The sequence below is a fragment of the Nyctereutes procyonoides genome, unplaced genomic scaffold, assembly GCF_905146905.1.
Source record: "Nyctereutes procyonoides isolate TBG_1078 unplaced genomic scaffold, NYPRO_anot_genome, whole genome shotgun sequence".
Taxonomy (NCBI): Eukaryota; Metazoa; Chordata; class Mammalia; order Carnivora; family Canidae; genus Nyctereutes; species Nyctereutes procyonoides.
Window position 1 is genome coordinate 12116220 of NW_026575024.1, and position 18387 is coordinate 12134606.

The following is an 18387-nucleotide window of genomic DNA, read 5'->3' on the forward strand; positions in this document are numbered from 1 at the left end:
CATAGGAGAAAGAAACCACCAACCAACAGATCGAGATTATAAGAGAACAAATTGTCATCTGATTGCTCTTAAATTAACATCAATAATAAGAACATTCTTTTGTTCATAAGAAAAATGAAATGGGAATGTAACTAAAGAGATTATAGTAATAAACACTAAGCACATAAAAAAGAGAAGGCAGATGATCCAATGTTGGATACTATGCCCAGGCTCAGACAGGAGCCTGCTCTTTACTGTGTACAAGTCAGAGCAGGAAAGGTGGTTGAGACAACAAACATGCCCTCTCATTCCTCCTGACCTGAAAGAGCCACTTCAACAGTGCCTTGCCATCAGACTAAGTTAAAAACCAAAATACATACCAGATCCTTCCAAATCTCTTCTTATGTACTCCTCAGAATTGTCTTCAAAGGCTTCTTCATCAGCAGCTACAAAGAGAGATGGCACTTCAAATAACTCCTCAAAAGACATGGACAAGTCATTATACTTTCACAGTTGAGTATGCAGAAGACAAGTAGGACTGCCATGTTTTCCAACAAAGTGTTCATTTCCAAGACTACCTCATATACTCTTCATCATTATTTAAGAGTAGCAAACGCCACCTTCAAAGGTTAATAATAGACAATTCACACAGCTGACTTCTAATATGATAGTGTCCCCACAATTGGACTTTACCAACTTCAAAAAGTTGAATGTTGGGGCCCAACCTGGGACACCAATTTTTTATTCTCCTAGATAAGGACATTACAAAAAAACAAACCCTAACTATAATCACCATTAAGTCTTATGAGTCATTTCAACACCAAAAAAAGTAGGAGGGGCAACACCAAAATAAAGATCTGTCCTTTACAGTTTTATAAAAACACAAAAGGAAATAAAACCTCACATTACACTGTCCCTTATTCCTCTTTTGGTTCCCGATAATGTAAGAATCGCTGATCTAATGATTGTTTTGACATAAAACACAATTCCTTCCACATTTACTACCTGCTCTTCCCAGCTGTAAGAAGGAAAGACAGCTTGTATACAAATATAGAGTCTTAGGACTCTCTTAACCTTAATCAGAAACTAAGTGGGCTTCAGGTCTACATTTAAAAGCTATTAATCACTTCCACGCTCAACTGTGAAAACAGCTATTTGCCTTGTTGAAACACTAAATAAAACAAAATCAAATTCCTTCTTAAGCTGAGATCCTGGATGGTTTACTTTCTTCTCAATAGGAACTTTTTTAGTTTTTTTCAATATTTCTGTGAAAGACTCTCTACATTATAAAACAAAGCTCATCACAGCAATGCTCACAAACGTTTTTTACACCACACTTTTTTCCCTTCTCTTGGTCTTAAAAATAGACAAGCAACTTATAGGAGTTTTAATTAGCAATAAAAAATTATACGAATATATTATAAGAAAGCAACAGGGAGCAAACTTAACAATAATTTCATACTAACATATTTCCCCCCCCAACATATGCTTTAAAAAAACCAAGCTTGGGCAGCCTGAGTGGCTCAGCGGTTTAGTGCCGCCTTCAGCCCAGGGCCTGTTCCTGGAGATCTGGGACTGAGTTCCACATCGGGCTCCCTGCATGGAGCCTGCTTCTCCTTCTCCCTGTGTCTCTGCCTCTCTGTGTGTCTCTCATGAATAAATAAATAAAATCTTAAAAAAACAAAAACAAAAACAACCAAGCCTTCAATGTCCTGAAAAGGTTTTATTTAGACTTGGCCATAATTACCTCTAAATTCCATGTTAGGCACAATAACCTTCTCACAGATACTTGTCAGAGTGTTCTGGTCCTCAAACAGATTCTTATAGTGAGGTCTCTCACAAACTGAAGCCAGAAACTGAATTGCATTACTTACTAACTGGAATAAAACACAAAAATAGGCATATTTTTAAGGGTAAAATAGAATCAATTATTTCACGGGGGAGTAAGGAAGGAATGTCTTAATTACTTGTCTCTACCATCATCTTACCAAGTCATATTTAACCTCTTGACCAGTTGTAACTAGTAAATTCCAGATGGCTGTGACAAAACGCGGCAGGTACAGCTGAAATTCTTCATCATACTTCTGTGCATAGAGTGCAGCATTATCACAAATCTGGGATTTTAAGAGTTCCAATAAGCCTGCTTCCTCTTCATCCTCACGTAAGAAAAAACAGAAAACTCAAATATAAAACTTTAACATTACCATAAATACAGAGAATAGCTCTAATTCCTGAAACTAAAAATTTAACCTAGTATTGTAACCTACATCTGTGCCACTGCCAATGTATTCAATCTTTCGAATAAATAACAAATGAAATCACAGAGAGGAGCTCTCAAAGTTTTCAAGTTAAATAGAGTCTTTTCTTCTGGTTGAATTATGAAATATTTACATATTCAATTGAAAGTAATATATTCCTAGAGAAACCTGAATGATAAAGGCCATATCACACTTTCCTTTGCAACATGGTCAGCTATATGGTCTTGCTATTCCCCCCAAAAGGTTCTCATTTTAAATATATTAAGATAAAGTAATATTACTATACGATTCTCACCAACAATATTCTGGTTATAAAATATTTAACAGTAATCTAATTTAGGGGTCAAACTTGTGGTCTGCAAGCCTGCTACCTATTTTTTTAAGTAAAAAAAATAGGTAGCCTGTGTGTCTCTCAGGAATAAACAAATAAAATCTTTAAAAAAAAATAAAAATAAAAAATAAAAAAAAAACCATGGGAGTCATTTATATAATGATTTCTACTGTAACGGTAATCCATAAACACATTTTGAGCTGTACTATGTGTTAAAGAACTCAAATTTAAAAGAGTAATAGATGGTTGGCTCCTCGAGGCATAAATGTAAGGGATGCTATACAGGGAGAGAACGTCAAGTTGTATACACCCAGTTAAATGGGCAAACACCTCCGTGTAGGAATCCCAGGTGAAAAATTTCCTTTAGATGTTAACAAGCTCTGTTTTCTGAGGGGGTCATTTTTTTTCCTACTGGCCTGAAAGAATTATTACATGGGAGCCATATCTTTTTTTGTTGTTGTTGCTTTTTAGTGAGTAAATCTCCCAGATATTTGCTGTACACCCACAGAAATGATTCTCTCTGCACCCTACCCCCCAAAACTGATTTGAATCACCTATTCCTATTGAAACTGAAGCTTACTATTTTGCTTTGAATGTTTTTTGTTTCTTGTAAAAGATAGATCACAGACCTATTAATAAACAAGCAAATGACAACACAAAGTGCTATGCTGAAAAGTACATATTGTTACAAAACCCAGACCAGAAACTTTAACACATTACAAACCTTCATAATATCCCCACGTTCCCATGCTGCACTTTTTTAAGAGGCTATTGTTACAAAGGTTTAAGTTTTCTTAATATCTTCAATGATAGCTTTCTATTTCATAAAATGTTCACAGTGTGAATGCTCTGAGGCTTTACTTTTCATCATGTAATGAAATAGCCTTCTCTATAAATTGTGAATTTACCCATGCCAGACCCACAATAAGAGTTAATTCTGTGTGCTAAAAATAACAAATATAGAACATTCCCACATAATCAAATATTACTTGTATTCTTACATTCTACCTATTAACAGTGCAAGAGTAAAAAAAAAATTTTAGGAACTAAAATTTAAATGTTCAGTAGTACATACAACTCTTGATCACTGGGTCCCGAGTTTGAGCTCCATGTTGGGCACAGAGTTTACTTAAAAAATAAATAAATATGGGATCCCTGGGTGGCGCAGCGGTTTGGCGCCTGCCTTTGGCCCAGGGCGCGATCCTGGAGACCCAGGATCGAATCCCATATCGGGCTCCCGGTGCATGGAGCCTGCTTCTCCCTCTGCCTGTCTCTGCCTCTCTCTCTCTGCCTCTCTCTCTCTCTCTGTGACTATCATAAATAAATAGATAGATAGATAGATAGATAGATAGATAGATAGATAGATAGATAGGGCAGCCCGGGTGGCTCAGCAGTTTAGCGCTGCCTTCAGCCCAAAGCCTGATCCTGGAGACCCAGGATAGAGTCCCATGTCAGGCTCCCTGTATGGAGCCTGCTTCTCCCTCTGCCTGTGTCTCGACCTCTGTGTGTGTCATGAATAAATAAATAATGTCTTTAAAAAAACAAAAAGCAGTGGGTCATTTTGGGCAGCCCTGGTGGCTCCGCGGTTTAGCGCCACCTTCAGTCCAGGGCCTGATCCTGGAGACCCGGGATCAATTCCCCCATCAGGCTTCCTGCATGGAGCCTGCTTCTCCCTCTGCCTGTGTCTCTGCCTCTCTTTCTGTCTGTGTCTCTCATGAATAAATAAATAAAATCTTAAAAAACAATAATAATATATAAATAAATAAATAAAATGTATGCTCTCAAATAACTATTTCATTTTCTGAAGTCTAATTATATTCTAAGGTTTTCAGAGGGTACTCTTAACTTTACGCTTAAAAACTGAGATATAATCAAAATCTAATATACTTCAAATAATTCATAAAAATAGTGCTACTTGTGAAACATTTTTAAATACTTACATCAGTTTGTAGAAGCTTATTATCTAATGTCAAGAGGGTATGAAAATTGTTCATCCAAGTTTCCATATTATCTTCAAAAAATTCAGGGAGGTCCTAAAGAATAAACATTGACTTGAAACTTCTGATTAAAATCAGTGTTATTTTAGTAAGTTGTGCCCCCATCCCAATAGTCTCAAGTCCATACTCTTCAGCCTGAGCTACACCTTAACTATTTAGGTAAGAATTCTCTATTCCAGGGATCCCTGGGTGGCGCAGCAGTTTGGCGCCTGCCTTTGGCCCAGGGCGCGATCCTGGAGACCCGGGATCGAATCCCACATCGGGCTCCTGGTGCATGGAGCCTGCTTCTCCCTCTGCCTATGTCTCTGCCTCTCTGCCTCTCTCTCTCTCTCTCTCTCTCTCTCTGTGACTATCATAAAAAAAAAAAAAAAGAATTCTCTATTCCAGCTGGGTCTGGCAACTGAATAAACCATTGTGTCTTTGGTTTATACACTTTCAACTACAAGTGATGCCACCCATTTCCTGTTCCAATCTAAATTCACTTATTCTTTCAAGGTCCAGCTAAGACTATATGAAGCCTTTCCTTACAAAAACTCAAGTGCTTACAAGTACCTTCCTTTTCCTTTCTGAACTATAACATTTACTGTAAGATGACCATCAATTCAAACTTATGGTCTTATAAAGCTACTGGTTTCCTGGGACAGAATCCTGCCTTTTTAATGAGGGATATGTCCCCCAAGGGTAAAGATTATGCCTACTTTCTTTGGTTTCTTGGACTATGCCTAGTAAACTATTAAGAGCCTCATTTTACCTGATTTCTAGGAAGTAGAATTCAAAAGAAAGTGTAAACAAAAACAGTGGTATCCTTTAAGTAAAAATTTCTCAAACTGGTGTCCAGCTGACCACTGATACCAATTTGGCCTGTTCATCTCCTATTTTATCTATTTCTATTGGAGAATGCTCTTCCTACTACTGTGAATGCTGTCATGTTATGAAGCAAAAGTCCAGGTAGTTAGGCCCGGCTACAGGCAATGAAAGACCAGACTGTGCATCTCAGTAGAGGAATTTGCACCATTAAGACCTCTCTTCTCATTCCCAAAGCCCTGAATCTTAAAGTAATGTTTCAAGAACAAAAAGAATGCCACTATCTCAGTAGCAAGACACCGACAAGGCATTTTCTACTAGAAGTGTATAGCTGTTTCCTCTGAAATGCCACTGGTTCTTATACCTTCCAAAACCTGGTTCTTCAGCGTTGTCTCCCATGCCTCCAACAAAAGCCTTTTTGTATAAGTTAGCCAGAGATCTCTAACCAAAACACTACTCTTAGGCAGCCCCAGTGGCTCAGCAGTTTGGCGCCTCCTTCAGTCCAGGGTGTAATCATGGAGACCCAGGATCGAGTCCCACATCGGGCTCCCTGCATGGAGCCTGATTCTCCCTCTGCCTTTGTCTCTGCCTTTGTCTCTGTGTCTCTCGTGAATAAATAAAATCTTAAAAAAAAAAACAAACCACTGTTCTCTTGGTGTTAATACCCACTTAAATGAACAAAAGAGAAAGGTCTGACACTAGGATCTCTCAATGTCTTCAATAATATAGTGTACAGGGGCAGCCCGGGTGGCTCAGCGGTTGAGCGCCGACTTCAGCCCAGGACATGATCCTGGAGACCCAGGATCGAGTCCTATGTCAGGCTCCCTGCAGGGAGCCTGCTTCTACCTCTGCCTGTGTCTCTGCCTCTCTCTCTCTCTCCTTCTGTGTGTATTCTCATGAATAGATAAAATCTTTAAAAACTAATTAATTAATATAGTGTATGAGGTGACTCTCCAATTCAGTAATTTAGGAAGCAGAGTCCTCTAAGTTATCAGACTTTAAGAAACTGCTACCTTTCCCCATGAAATATTCTAGACATATCTCTAGGAACAACTATAAAGTAGAACATTACTTGTAGACCAAGAATGTGGGGGTGGGGTGAGGAAACAGATAAAAACGAATTTCTTCTCAAAAACTAATTTCTTTCAGAAAAATCAATGCTGGCAAAGAAGTCTTTATTAATTGAAAACCTGTATATCTGACATCAAAGAATCAAAAGCAAGGAATATAACAAAACTTACCTGAAAGTTTAAACTGTAGAACAATTTTGAGATAAGGATCAGGGAAGAAAAAAGGATCCTTAGGGCAGAGGCGTCATTTGCATGGGTACTGCAGAGTTCAATGGTGGCCTTGGAAAGGAATTTAGGGACATGGTTTTAGTATACTGTAAACTTTAGTGAAATCGGCTGGGACTACTTACATCCTCTCCAAAATCTGACTTTTAAATAGTAGTATACATTTATTTAAGAGATTCTGAAAAATATGTCACAACAGTATATATTTTTTATTTATCCATTAATAGTACTACTAATAGTCCAATGTTAATATCTGGACTAGATTCTTCTACTCTTTGTGTGTATAAGTATGTTATAAAACTGTCTTTACATGCTCTGATTAATTCCCCTGGCATCTAAGTTGTTTCCAATCATCTGTCATTCTAACTGCAATAAACAGGCTTATCTATAAAACTATGCACTTCTAATTTTCACACTGTTTCTACAAGTGTATTACAAAAGCAGATCGGCATGCTATGAGCACTGAATTTGCAAACCAGATAGACCTAGATATAATCCAGACTCTGCTGCTCATAAATTACTTTAAGCAAGTTATTTTACTGGGCCCCAATTTCCTCATGTATAATCTGAAAATAATGTCTGCCTCAAAAAATGAGCATGAAGAAATACACATGAAAGGTCCAATACTTTGTGCACTATGTAAAAAGACATTTAACTAATGTAGTACTTCCTATATCCTAAAATTAAGAAATAGGAATATTAAGGTTTACTTAATAAAATGTCAAACTCCAGACAGTACCATTTATAATCCAATGGACAGGACACCATAGTGTTCATTTCATTGCACTCTGGGTAACACTTTTAACATCAGTAAAAAACATTAAAAATCTTTACCAACCCAATAGGTGGAAAATATTGATTACATTTTGTCCAATTTTATTTTGGATAAAAATGTACCATCAGTAAGATATCTTAACCATGAAAAATCCTGTGCATACTCTACAACTTATAAAGTTGTGAATATCACACAATTTTCCTTTTTGAAAATAGGAAATGAGCAGCTTTTCCAGAGTTAGCAAAACTAGGTTTGAAGCTTGGCTCCCTTTTTTTATTAGATATGTGATATTCAACCTTCTTTATCTGGAAAAAAGAGGTTAAGTATCTCTTTGGTACACCTGCGTGGCTCAGCGGTTGAGCCCCACATTAGGTGCAGAGATCACTTAAAAAGAAAAACTTCCAAAAAAGAATGGGGGATAGGGAGGTGGCACCTGGCTGGTTCTGTCAGTGGAGCATATGACTCTTAATCTCAGGGTTATAAATTCAAACGCTATGGATGGTAGAGATTATGTAAAAAAAACAAAAACAAACAAAAAAACTATTTCGGGGATCCCTGGGTGGCGCAGCGGTCTGGCGCCTGCCTTTGGCCCAGGGCGCAATCCTGGAGACCCGGGATCGAATCCCACATCGGGCTCCCGGTGCATGGAGCCTGCTTCTCCCTCTGCCTGTGTCTCTGCCTCTCTCTCTCTCCTCTGTGACTATCATAAATAAATATAAATTAAAAAAAAAAATTTTGTTAAAAAAAAAAAACTATTTCTTTCAATCTTATAGAATTCTCACAGAGATTAAGAACAATGTTTAGGGGATCCCTGGGTGGCGCAGCGGTTTGGCGCCTGCCTTTGGCCCAGGGCGCGATCCTGGAGACCCGGGATCGAATCCCACGTCAGGCTCCAGGTACATGGAGCCTGCTTCTCCTTCTGCCCGTGTCTCTGCCTCTCTCTCTCTCTCTCTCTCTGTGACTATCATAAATAAATAAAAATATTAAAAAAAAAAGAACAATGTTTAGAAAAGTAGCCTATGCACTACAAGAGGATGTACAAATATATAATTAAACTACCTAGTCATATCAAAATGGGGAGTGAAATATTATATTATAATGCCTGGGATTTGCTTCCTAAACACTGCTACAAAATGAGCAGAAGGGAAGAAGTCAGTAATACCATTAAACTTATGAAATAGATACATAGGGGTTCACTAGATCATCTTGTCTATTTTTTGTGTAGCTTTGGAATTTTTCAAAAGCAACATTGCTTCTAAATATTACCTATCAAATAGACTTTCAAAGCATTCTTAAAATTTATACAAATAATTAAGCATTTAAAATACGAACTTAAAAATATCACGTATTATTCCATTACCTTAAATAGATTAGTCAAAGGCAAAGCAAAGGCATCCAGAACAAGTTTAATTTCAGTCCACAACTCGTTTGACTTAAATTCATGGCGATACCTAAAAAATTAGGGTAAAATAGGTAAATTTAAACTTTAGGTTTTCAAGGAAAGGTAAGAGAAAACCCATGGCTAGACAGCATCCTGAAATTTAAAGGGAATTCTTCGTTTTCTTTTTAAAGCAATCAAGCAATTTATTAAGACTAGGTTACTTCACAGATAATAGGGCTACATGAAATAAACATCCCACTTAAACATAATGTACTGAAAAGCTTATCTCCTACTCTAAAATTACCAAATTCAGGGATTCCTGGGTGGCTCAGCAGTTTAGCACCGGCCTTCGGCCTAAGGCATGATCCTGAAGTCCCGGGATCGAGTCCCACATCAGGCTCCCTGCATGGAGCCTGCTTCTCCCTCTGCCTGTGTCTCTGCCTCTCTCTGTCTCTCATGAATAAATAAAATCTTTAAAAAAAGATAAATAAAAATAAAATAAAATTATCAAATTCAAAGGAAGGACAGTAGTCACAAAAATACAACTGTTTATATAAGCAAAAGCATTTGAAAAAAAGAATTTTGGGGTTCCTGGGTGGCTCAGTTGGTTAAGCATCTGCCTTTAGCTCAGGTCATGATCCTAGAGTCCTAGGATGGAGCCCCAAGGTGGGTGGTGGGAGGGTGTTCCTGAGCAGGAGTCTGCTTCTGCTTCTCCTCCTCCCTCTGCCCCTCTCTGCTTGTGTTCTAATAAATAAAATCTTAAAAAAGAAAAGAAAAGAAAAGAAAAAAAGTATTTTAACAATATGACTTTATCAGGATAGATGGCAGGCTTGGTCTATGGAACATGTGCCACTTGGATCTTAGGGTCATAAGTGAAACCCCAGGTTGGGTGTAGAGATTACTTAAAAATAAAATCTCTAAGGGGCACCTGGGTGGCTCAGTTAGTTAAGCATCTGACTCTTGATTTTGGCTCAGGTCAAGGTCTCAGGACCATGAGATCGAGCCAGTGTCAGACTCCCCACTCAGCTGGGAGTCAGCTTGAGATCCTCTCTTCTGGCTTTTTCTGCCCCTCCCCCAAACATGCAGGCTCTAAATGAAATCTTTAAAAAAAGAAAGTTGAGGCGCCTGGGTGACTCAATGGCTGAGCATCTACTTTTGGCTCAGGTCATTACCCAGGGTCTTGGGTTCAACTCCCACATCAGGCTCCCTACAGGTAGCCTCTTTCTCCCTCTGCCTATGTCTCTGCCTGTCACTCATGAATAGATTAAAAAAAAAAGTACAGATTTATTGATACCTTTTAAATAAAGAATGTGCTGTACGAAGGACTCCATTAATAACATGGAAATCTCCACTCTGAAACCGATTCACCATTTCTGTCAACAAGTCAGGCCATTTCTGAGGGAAATCTTCTCTGCCAATAATGCTAATAGCATCACTTAACTGGGGGGAGGAAAAAGATTAATTACATGGAAGTTCCACAAATAAGCCTCCTCCTTCAACAGTAGAGCCTTCCATTACCTGCTTCTGAATTTGCTCTGGGCTGCTAAGCATCAAGTGCACTATGTTGGCTTTAATGGCTACTCGGTCAGCTTCACAAATTTTGTTTGGTTCGTCTTCAACCTAAAAGCAAAACATCAAGAGCAAATAACAAAGTCCGTATCCATGACCACATGGGTTTATAGAAAAAAGAGAACCATTTTCTTTTTTTTTTTTTAAGATTTTATTTATTCATGAGAGACAGACAGAGAGAGAGAGAGAGAGAGAGGCAGAGACACAGGCAGAGGGAGAAGCAGGCTCCATGCAGAGAGGCTGATGCGGGACTCAATCCCAGGTCTCCAGGACCATGCCCTGGGCCGAAGGCGGCACTAAACTGCTGAGCCACCCAGGCTGCCCCTTTTCTGGTTTTCTAAGAAAAACATAAAAGAAGGCAGCTCCTTCCCTCTATTTGAATGGGCCACAGATTCCTTAATAATCTAAATGAAAGCATAAACCCTTCTGCGGAAAAATATACATTCCCTGATGACAATTAAGAACCTCAGTTCTATGGTGGCTCAGCAGCTGAGTATCTACCTTTGGCTCAGGGTGTGATGTGGGTGGGTCCTCGGATCAAGTTCCACATTGGGTTCCCCAAAGGGAGGCTACTTCTCCCTCTGCCTATGTCTCTACTGCTCTCTGTCCCACATAAATGGATAAATATCTTTAACAATAATAAAAAACCTCACTTCTAAAGGCAAATTTATCAGAACACGTGGTGAAAATATTTACAGATCCATGCTGCCTAGCCCACATTCAGATGCTTCAATCTGATTCCCACCCTAGGTCAGAGGTCTTTTCAATGAAAACTTCTTGACTATTACCAGTTTAAATGAATCCAGGACTACATCACTCAAAGAGGTCCTGGAAATCACACTAGTTTTACAAATCAAGACAGAGGAAGAGGGCTAGCATGTCTGCAAGTAGAGCAATGGATATTTTCAACATTCTATAATTTACCAGTTGTTTCTTCACTACATGAGGTAACACCTGACTACACAAGCTTAAAAACAGTATTTATGGGACTCAGTGGTTGAGTGTCTGCCTTTGGCTCAGGCTGTGATCCTGGGGTTCTGGGATTGAGTCTCGCATCAGGCTCCCTGCAGAGAGCCTGCTTCTCCCTCTGCCTACGTCTCTGCCTGTGTGTCTCTCATAAATAAAAAAACAAAACAAACAAAAAACAGTATTTACTACTTCTTAAATTCTTTCACAAAATGAAGACAAAAGAATTCTAATATTTAAGCAGACTCAAAGTTGACATTTTAGAAAAACTAACCATTTTGTCAATCTTAATGCTTTCTAAATTTCATTATTACTACCACTTGAGAAAAAAATTTTTTTTCTTTATCTTAAACCAGGGTTTCTTCAACCTCAGCATTACGGCATTCTGGGCCAGATATATCTTTGTTATGAGAATGGTTTTGTACACTGCAGGATGATCAGCTGCATCCCTGGTTTCTACCCACTAGTTAGCAGTAACACTCTCTGCCCCCACCCCACCTCCAGCTGTGACAATCAAAATGGCTCCAAAAATCTCTGCAGGCAAAATTACCCCCCAGTGAGAACCACTGTCCTAGAGTAAGGAAAAATACTTTAATTTCTTAATTTTATACAAGTCATTAAACTTGCAGTACAATGTAATTCACCTTAATATTAGATTATATTTCTATATCCCTTATCAAAAACTCCAAATCTAAATTATTTTGGATTCTACAGAATTTTTATATGTGGTTTTTCTACTGTGTTTAATTTTTTTCCCCATCCACAAAAGAAATTGCTTCAATTATTCAGTAGAGCTGTGTCTTTCCACACAATGCCTCTTCAGTTGACAATCAACTAACTTTATTATTTATTTATTTGTTTATTTGTTTATTTGTTTATTTGTTTATTTGTTTATTTGTTTATTTATTTATTTATTTATTGAACTGACATTTAGATTCAACCATAATGGAGGTCAAAAACCAAGCATCACACTCAAGCAATCTGAGTTAGGAAGTTCGAGCAGTCTATATGAACTCAAATGAAACAAGAACTTTGGGAAAGCATCTTTATTATAATTTTTGTCAAGTCTTTCAGAATTTCTATGTCATCTGTGAACAAAGATAGTTTTAGGTCTTCCTTCATGTCTGTATACCTTTTTTTAAAAAAAGATTTTATTTATTTATTCATGAGAGACACAGAGAGAGACAGAGACATAGACAGAGGGAGAAGCAGGCTCCCTGCAAGGAGCCTGACATGGGAGGATGTGGGACTTGATCCTGGGATGGGGATCACGCCTGGAGCCAAGGCAGATAGATGCTCAACCGCTGAGCCACCCAGGCATCCCAGTCTGTATACCTTTTACTTCCTCTTATTCCATCAGCAAGGACTTCCTATATAATGCTGAGAAAGAGTGTTGGAGGGGACATTCTTGCTTTCTACCTGATCTTAGTGGAAAAGCTTCAGGTTTCTCACCATTAAGCAGGATATTAGCTAGGTTTTTGAAAATAGTCTTTATTAAGCCAAGAAAGTTCTCTCCCGGGACACCTGGGTGGCTCAGCAGTTGAGCATCTATCTGCCTTTGGCTCAGGGCGTGATCCCAGAGTTCTGGGATCAAGTCCCACATTGGGCTGCCTGCAGGGAACCTGCTTCTCCCTCTTGCCTGGGTCTCTGCCTCTCTCTCTCTCTCTCATAAACAAATAAATCTTTTTGTAAAAAAAAAAAAAGTTCTCTATTTCTAGTTTACTGAGTTTTACCATGGATGGATGCAGGATCTTGTTAAATGCCTTTTCTCCCTCTAATATGATCATGTGATTTTTCTTTTGTCAGTTTATTAATAGGATTACATTAACTGATTATTGAATGTTAAACCAGCCCTGCATCCCTGGGATAAATCCCACTTCATCATGGTAATTCTTTTTATATGTTTTTGGATCTCATCTACTGATATTTTGAGGAGGGTTCTATTTAATTTTATCTTTAGCCACCTGGGTGGCTTAGCGGTTGGGCGTCTGCCTCTGGCCCAGAGTGTGATCCTAGAGACCTAGGATTGAATCTCGCATCAGGCTCCCTGCATACAGACTGCTTCTCTCTCTATGTCTCTTCCTCTCTGTCTCTCATGAATAAATAAGTATTTTTTAAAAATTTATCTTTAATCTGTGTCTGAATCTTTTCAGGAGCATTGCATATATAAATATTATAAACGTACAGGTTACTATAGACCATATGTTCACGAAATACTTACAATTCTCCAGTTTCTCTTAATATAGTTCTTGAATGTTACTGAGGCACACACTTTGATAACATTATCCTGGGACTTTTCCAGCAATGTTAAAAGCAATAGTGGGTAATTCTGATTTCCTTCTACTGATTCAAGAAACTTCTCAGCTGTAAGAGAATTTCCATGTTAGAGAATCTGTTATTATAACCAAATCTTTCTATTTTATATATAAATGAGCTATGTAGATCTGTGATTAAAAGCACCAAAAAATTGAAAGATTAGGATATTTTCCCTTAAGGAATCTATCATGGGTCTACTGGCCCTTACTTTTCTTATCTGTTAAATGGGACTATAAATGAAACCAGAAAAGCTGTATGGGTAAAGAATAGTTGTTAATATATTGGTTGTTGATCCTTATGATCACATGACTGGGAGCTGTGGCTGGCTGCTGCTGCCCAGCATCATGAGACAGCATTGTACTAGCTATCACTAGCCCAGGAAAAAGATCAAAACTCAAAATTCGAAGTACGGTTTCTACTGAAAGTGTGTTGCTTTCACAGTAACAAAGTCAAAACTTCAAACCACTGTGAAGTTGAAGACTGTACTCTTATCATATTCCACAAAGATTCTTAGTAATGCCAGTAATATTTTTATAGTACTGTGATGAAAATTAAACGAGTTAAGTCATACTAATATATATTTTTATAAACCATATGTGTCTGGTTCTTTATTCACATATAGTATTTCATTAAGTTGTCACACTACTACCATTAAGTATATTATTATATTTTAAAACAAGGCCCGAGTTAGATAACTTGTCTAAGATCACACAACTAGAGTTCATCACTGAAAAAGTTTTACTCCAGTCCTTATTCTATCATACTAGCCCTCAGTTTTCTTCTCGAACTAAGCATCTATATGAGCAAAAAATTATTCAAAGATTTTACATATTTTCAACTTCTACCATACTTAGTGATAAGAAATCTTCTAGGTTTTGGGGTGCTTGGGTGGCTCAGTCAGTTAAGTGACCAACTCTTGATTTTGACTCAGACCATGATCTCAAGTTGTGAGATAGAGCCCTGTGTCAGACTCCATGCTCACCAGGAAGTCAGCTTGAGATTCTCCGCCCTTCCTCCCTCTCCCTGGAGGCACTATTTCTAAAATAAATAAATGAATGAATGAATGAATGAATGAATGAATGAATGAATGAATGAATAAATAAATAAATAAATAAATAAATAAATAAATCTTACAAAAGAAATCTCCAGGGTTTACTGATCACACAGTGAAGGTTTACAGCATTTCTTTTTCAAGCTTCATTGAAAAAGTTTGCCATTAGCATCTATTATTTTCTACATTATGATTTAATATCTCTTCATTCTGAATTGAGTCCCAAGAGTTTGAAGTAGATCCTCAAACCTTCCCTGCTTTGTTTCCATCACATCTTTCTTAAAAGTTAAGAAGCGCTAAACTGAAAACTGTTTTTCATGAGGGGACATACTATGGTTTTGTAGTAGTCTGGAAGGCTTTGTTTCCTCAGTGGTTAGCACTGTACACACAGCAATACACTAGATCCATGATCTGGGGGAAAGCCCATATACATCACCAGGTTTCAGGGATCCCTGGGTGGCTCAACGGTTTAGCGCCTGCCTTTGGCCCAGGACGCGATCCTGGAGTCCCGGGATCAAGTCCCACGTTGGGCTCCCGGCATGGAGCCTACTTCTCTCTCCTCCTGTGTCTCTGCACCCCCCCCCCTCTATGTCTATTGTGAATAAATAAATAAATCTTTAGGGGAAAAAAAAAAAGATCACCAGGTTTCTTTTTTAAATTGTGATCAGTATCCTGAAAGAAATTAGATGAATTTAAGTCTAATTATTTCTTTCTGTGTTCATTTCCTTCAACTTGCTCACAGAATATTCACATGGACATGTTTCTACACACTCAAGGAGTCTCAAAATGTCTTCCAGTTCATCTGGACCAGTCTCATCTCAATAACCAAGGGAGCATAGTGCTATCTGTAAGCTGGATCAACTACACATTTCAACCTCCAGATCATTTTCTCGAACATGGAATCAGCCTAATATCAATCCCCGAAAAACACTATGTTCATAACTCATTCCAGAAGCAATTTATTCCTACAGTGTCCTGAATAAACCAGTAACATCCTTGCCTTACAAAGACACAATTATTAAAAATAATTTTTAATAGACAAGGTTTGCAGAGGCTTTCTGGGAAAGTCTAAGAAGATTAGATCCATTAATTTCACTTCCTCTAAGAACATGTTACTTTTTTAAGCACTAACGGGGGAAAAAAACCCCACAATTTTCCAGAAATCACAAACACTATTCTAGAATAGAATGGATACATTAACATGTTTATAAGTCTATTTCTTATATATAACCTATAACTACAACAAACACACAGTGACTTGTGTCTTTGTGGGGGCATTCCAAAATCCTCTTTCTCGGCATGCATATTAATGAGTTCTAAGGAAGCAGGTTGATAACTGATTAATATGGCTTAAATCGAGAATCACCAATTGATTATCCACCCATAAGATACATATGGTCCTAAGAAAGTTTGGTTGGTTTGCACAGTATCTCATGTTTTTTGAAGTCAGATGCTATCATTTAAAAATGAGGACACTTTATAGAAATGTCTTTTATTTTTCAAGCAAAGCTGGAAATATCTTCCAAAAGTGGTTTGAATCCCCCAAAGTTAGTTACAAATGCCTGCAGCCAAGGCATATAAATCACATGAAATTACCAATCCTTACTTCACTTGCCTCCCTCATTTACCTTTACATTGGAGTCCTGCGGCCATCTGAGTTTACAATTCTAAGCTATCACTAAGTTTCTAACAGAAACTGGTCAAATACTGGAGGGAGGAACCCTAGGTCTTAAAATACATTAATTAAATCAAACCCAACATGTGGATTAAGAAACAGCATCTCATTACCTGGTTTAATTCATTTAATCATTTTTTAGGCAATTCTCATCTCTGTGCCCTAATTATTATATGTCTAAAACAGGCAGGTGTGGGGACTTTTAGAAAGGTGAAGGGACAAAGCTTCTAGACATATTAGTACTTTTTAATCCTAGAATAGGCCAAGTAAAAGCAACTTTACTCAAAAAAAAAAAACCAAAAACACCCGACATCATCGTATGTTATGCATAAGCAGCCAACCAAACACTTTATAGGTAGAAAATGAAAAAGAAACTATGCCCAAGGATCGCCTTGGTGGCTCAGTCGGTTGAGCATCTGCCTTGGGCACAGGTCATGATCCCAGGGTCCTAGGATTGAGCCCCATGTCGGGCTCCCTGCTCAGTGGGGAGCCTGCTTCTCTCCATCCATCCCTCTGCCGTTCCCGCCCCGCCCCCGCTCCTGCTTGTGCTCTCTCTTGTCAAATAAAATCTTAAAAAAAAAAAAGAAAGAAAATATTCCCAAAAATCAAGTGTTAAATCTTTATTTATTTTTTCTTTTTTTTAAATTTACACATACAGGTAGATGATGCAAAGGTTTTCATCACTTGTCCTTAAAGAATAAATCAGACCACAAAAAAAATTCTCTTTACCTGGACGTCTGATGGCAGGATCAGGATCAAGAGTTTTCTTTAAGTATTCTGTTAGCGTTTGCAAATTTGCATCACTGAGCTCCATTGCCATAGAACCTAACGGAAAAAATAACGTTTGGTAAGTTGGTCACATTGGTACACAATTATTTACATGAAAGAATACTTTTATACTATGGGTCAAAACTCTCTCTGAAAGTCATCCATTTGTTATGTCTTAAGGTATGTCCTATAAGTCTGACTCAGCTGAAGCAAGGTTCCAGAAAATAAGAGGCTTTTCTGAAACAAGGGTGAGCTAATTTTGAGAAGAAAAAAAACAAAAACAAAAACATACCACAAAGTCAGTAAAAGGCACAGAAAAACAAAGGTGAAGAATTTACCAAGATTACCATAAAGTTTATCAGATTTAATGCTATAAAAAAGGGCAAACAAGGGGTTAAAAAAAAAAAAACAACCTCACTAGGAACTTTTTTTTTTTAATAAGGCCCACCATGAGAAATTACAATTTTAAGCAGTAGATAAGGATCCCATAAAGAGTTCTGAGATTAAAGAAACTGAAATAAATCTGTGTACAACATGCAATCAAGGACTGACAACAAACCAGATGCTGGGAATTAGTACCTGAGGAGAGAATTTTGGAACTCAGAATACGACAGTTGTGATTATGATTAAAAAGCAATAGCAACTTTTGACACCAAAACCAAAGATAAGTGAGTGTGACTACATCAAAATAAAAGGATCTGGGGATGCCTGTGCGGCTCAGTGGTTGAGCCTCTGCCTTCGGCTCAGGGAATGATTCCAGAGGCTCAGGGAGTGATCCCGGAGTTCGGGGATCAAGTCCCACATCAGACTCCCTGCAGGGAGCCTGCTTCTCCCTCTGCCTATGTCTCTGCCTTCTCTCTGTGTCTCTCATTAATAAATAAATAAAATATTTAAAAATGAATGAATGGATGGATGGATGGATTCACACAAAGGCGCCTGGGTAGCTCAGTTGGTTGGGTGTCTGCCTTTAGCTCAAGTCATGATCCTAGGGTCCTAGGATCCAGTGGGAAGCCTGCTTCTCCCTCTGCCACTCCCCCTGCTTGTGCTCTAATAAAATCTTAAAAAAAAAAAAAAAAAAAGGTTTCCAAAAGAAAAAATGTGGCTTACCAAGCGGGAACAATTATTTGCAGATTATCTATCTGATAAGAGGTTAATATCCAAAATATATTTAGAACCTGTAACTTAAAAGCATAAAAATAAAATACATATGCAAAAAATTTAA

The 18387-nt window shown here is 38.0% G+C and overlaps 1 protein-coding gene across 4 annotated transcripts in view; it reads right to left on the reverse strand.

The window, feature by feature from the left end:
- Positions 1-18387, reverse strand: part of CSE1L (chromosome segregation 1 like) — a 45770-nt gene that overhangs the window by 14937 nt on the left and 12446 nt on the right. For all 4 annotated transcript variants that reach the window (XM_055301530.1, XM_055301526.1, XM_055301541.1 and 1 more), the window contains 10 exons: positions 17127-17222; positions 13577-13719; positions 10339-10440; positions 10115-10260; positions 8800-8890; positions 6611-6718; positions 4509-4601; positions 1968-2135; positions 1727-1856; positions 360-425 (listed from right to left, as the gene is read on the reverse strand). In XM_055301530.1, coding sequence (XP_055157505.1) covers positions 360-425; positions 1727-1856; positions 1968-2135; positions 4509-4601; positions 6611-6718; positions 8800-8890; positions 10115-10260; positions 10339-10440; positions 13577-13719; positions 17127-17217 — 1138 coding nt within the window. In that variant the 5' untranslated portion in view covers positions 17218-17222. The remainder of the gene's footprint in view (positions 1-359; positions 426-1726; positions 1857-1967; positions 2136-4508; positions 4602-6610; positions 6719-8799; positions 8891-10114; positions 10261-10338; positions 10441-13576; positions 13720-17126; positions 17223-18387) is intronic.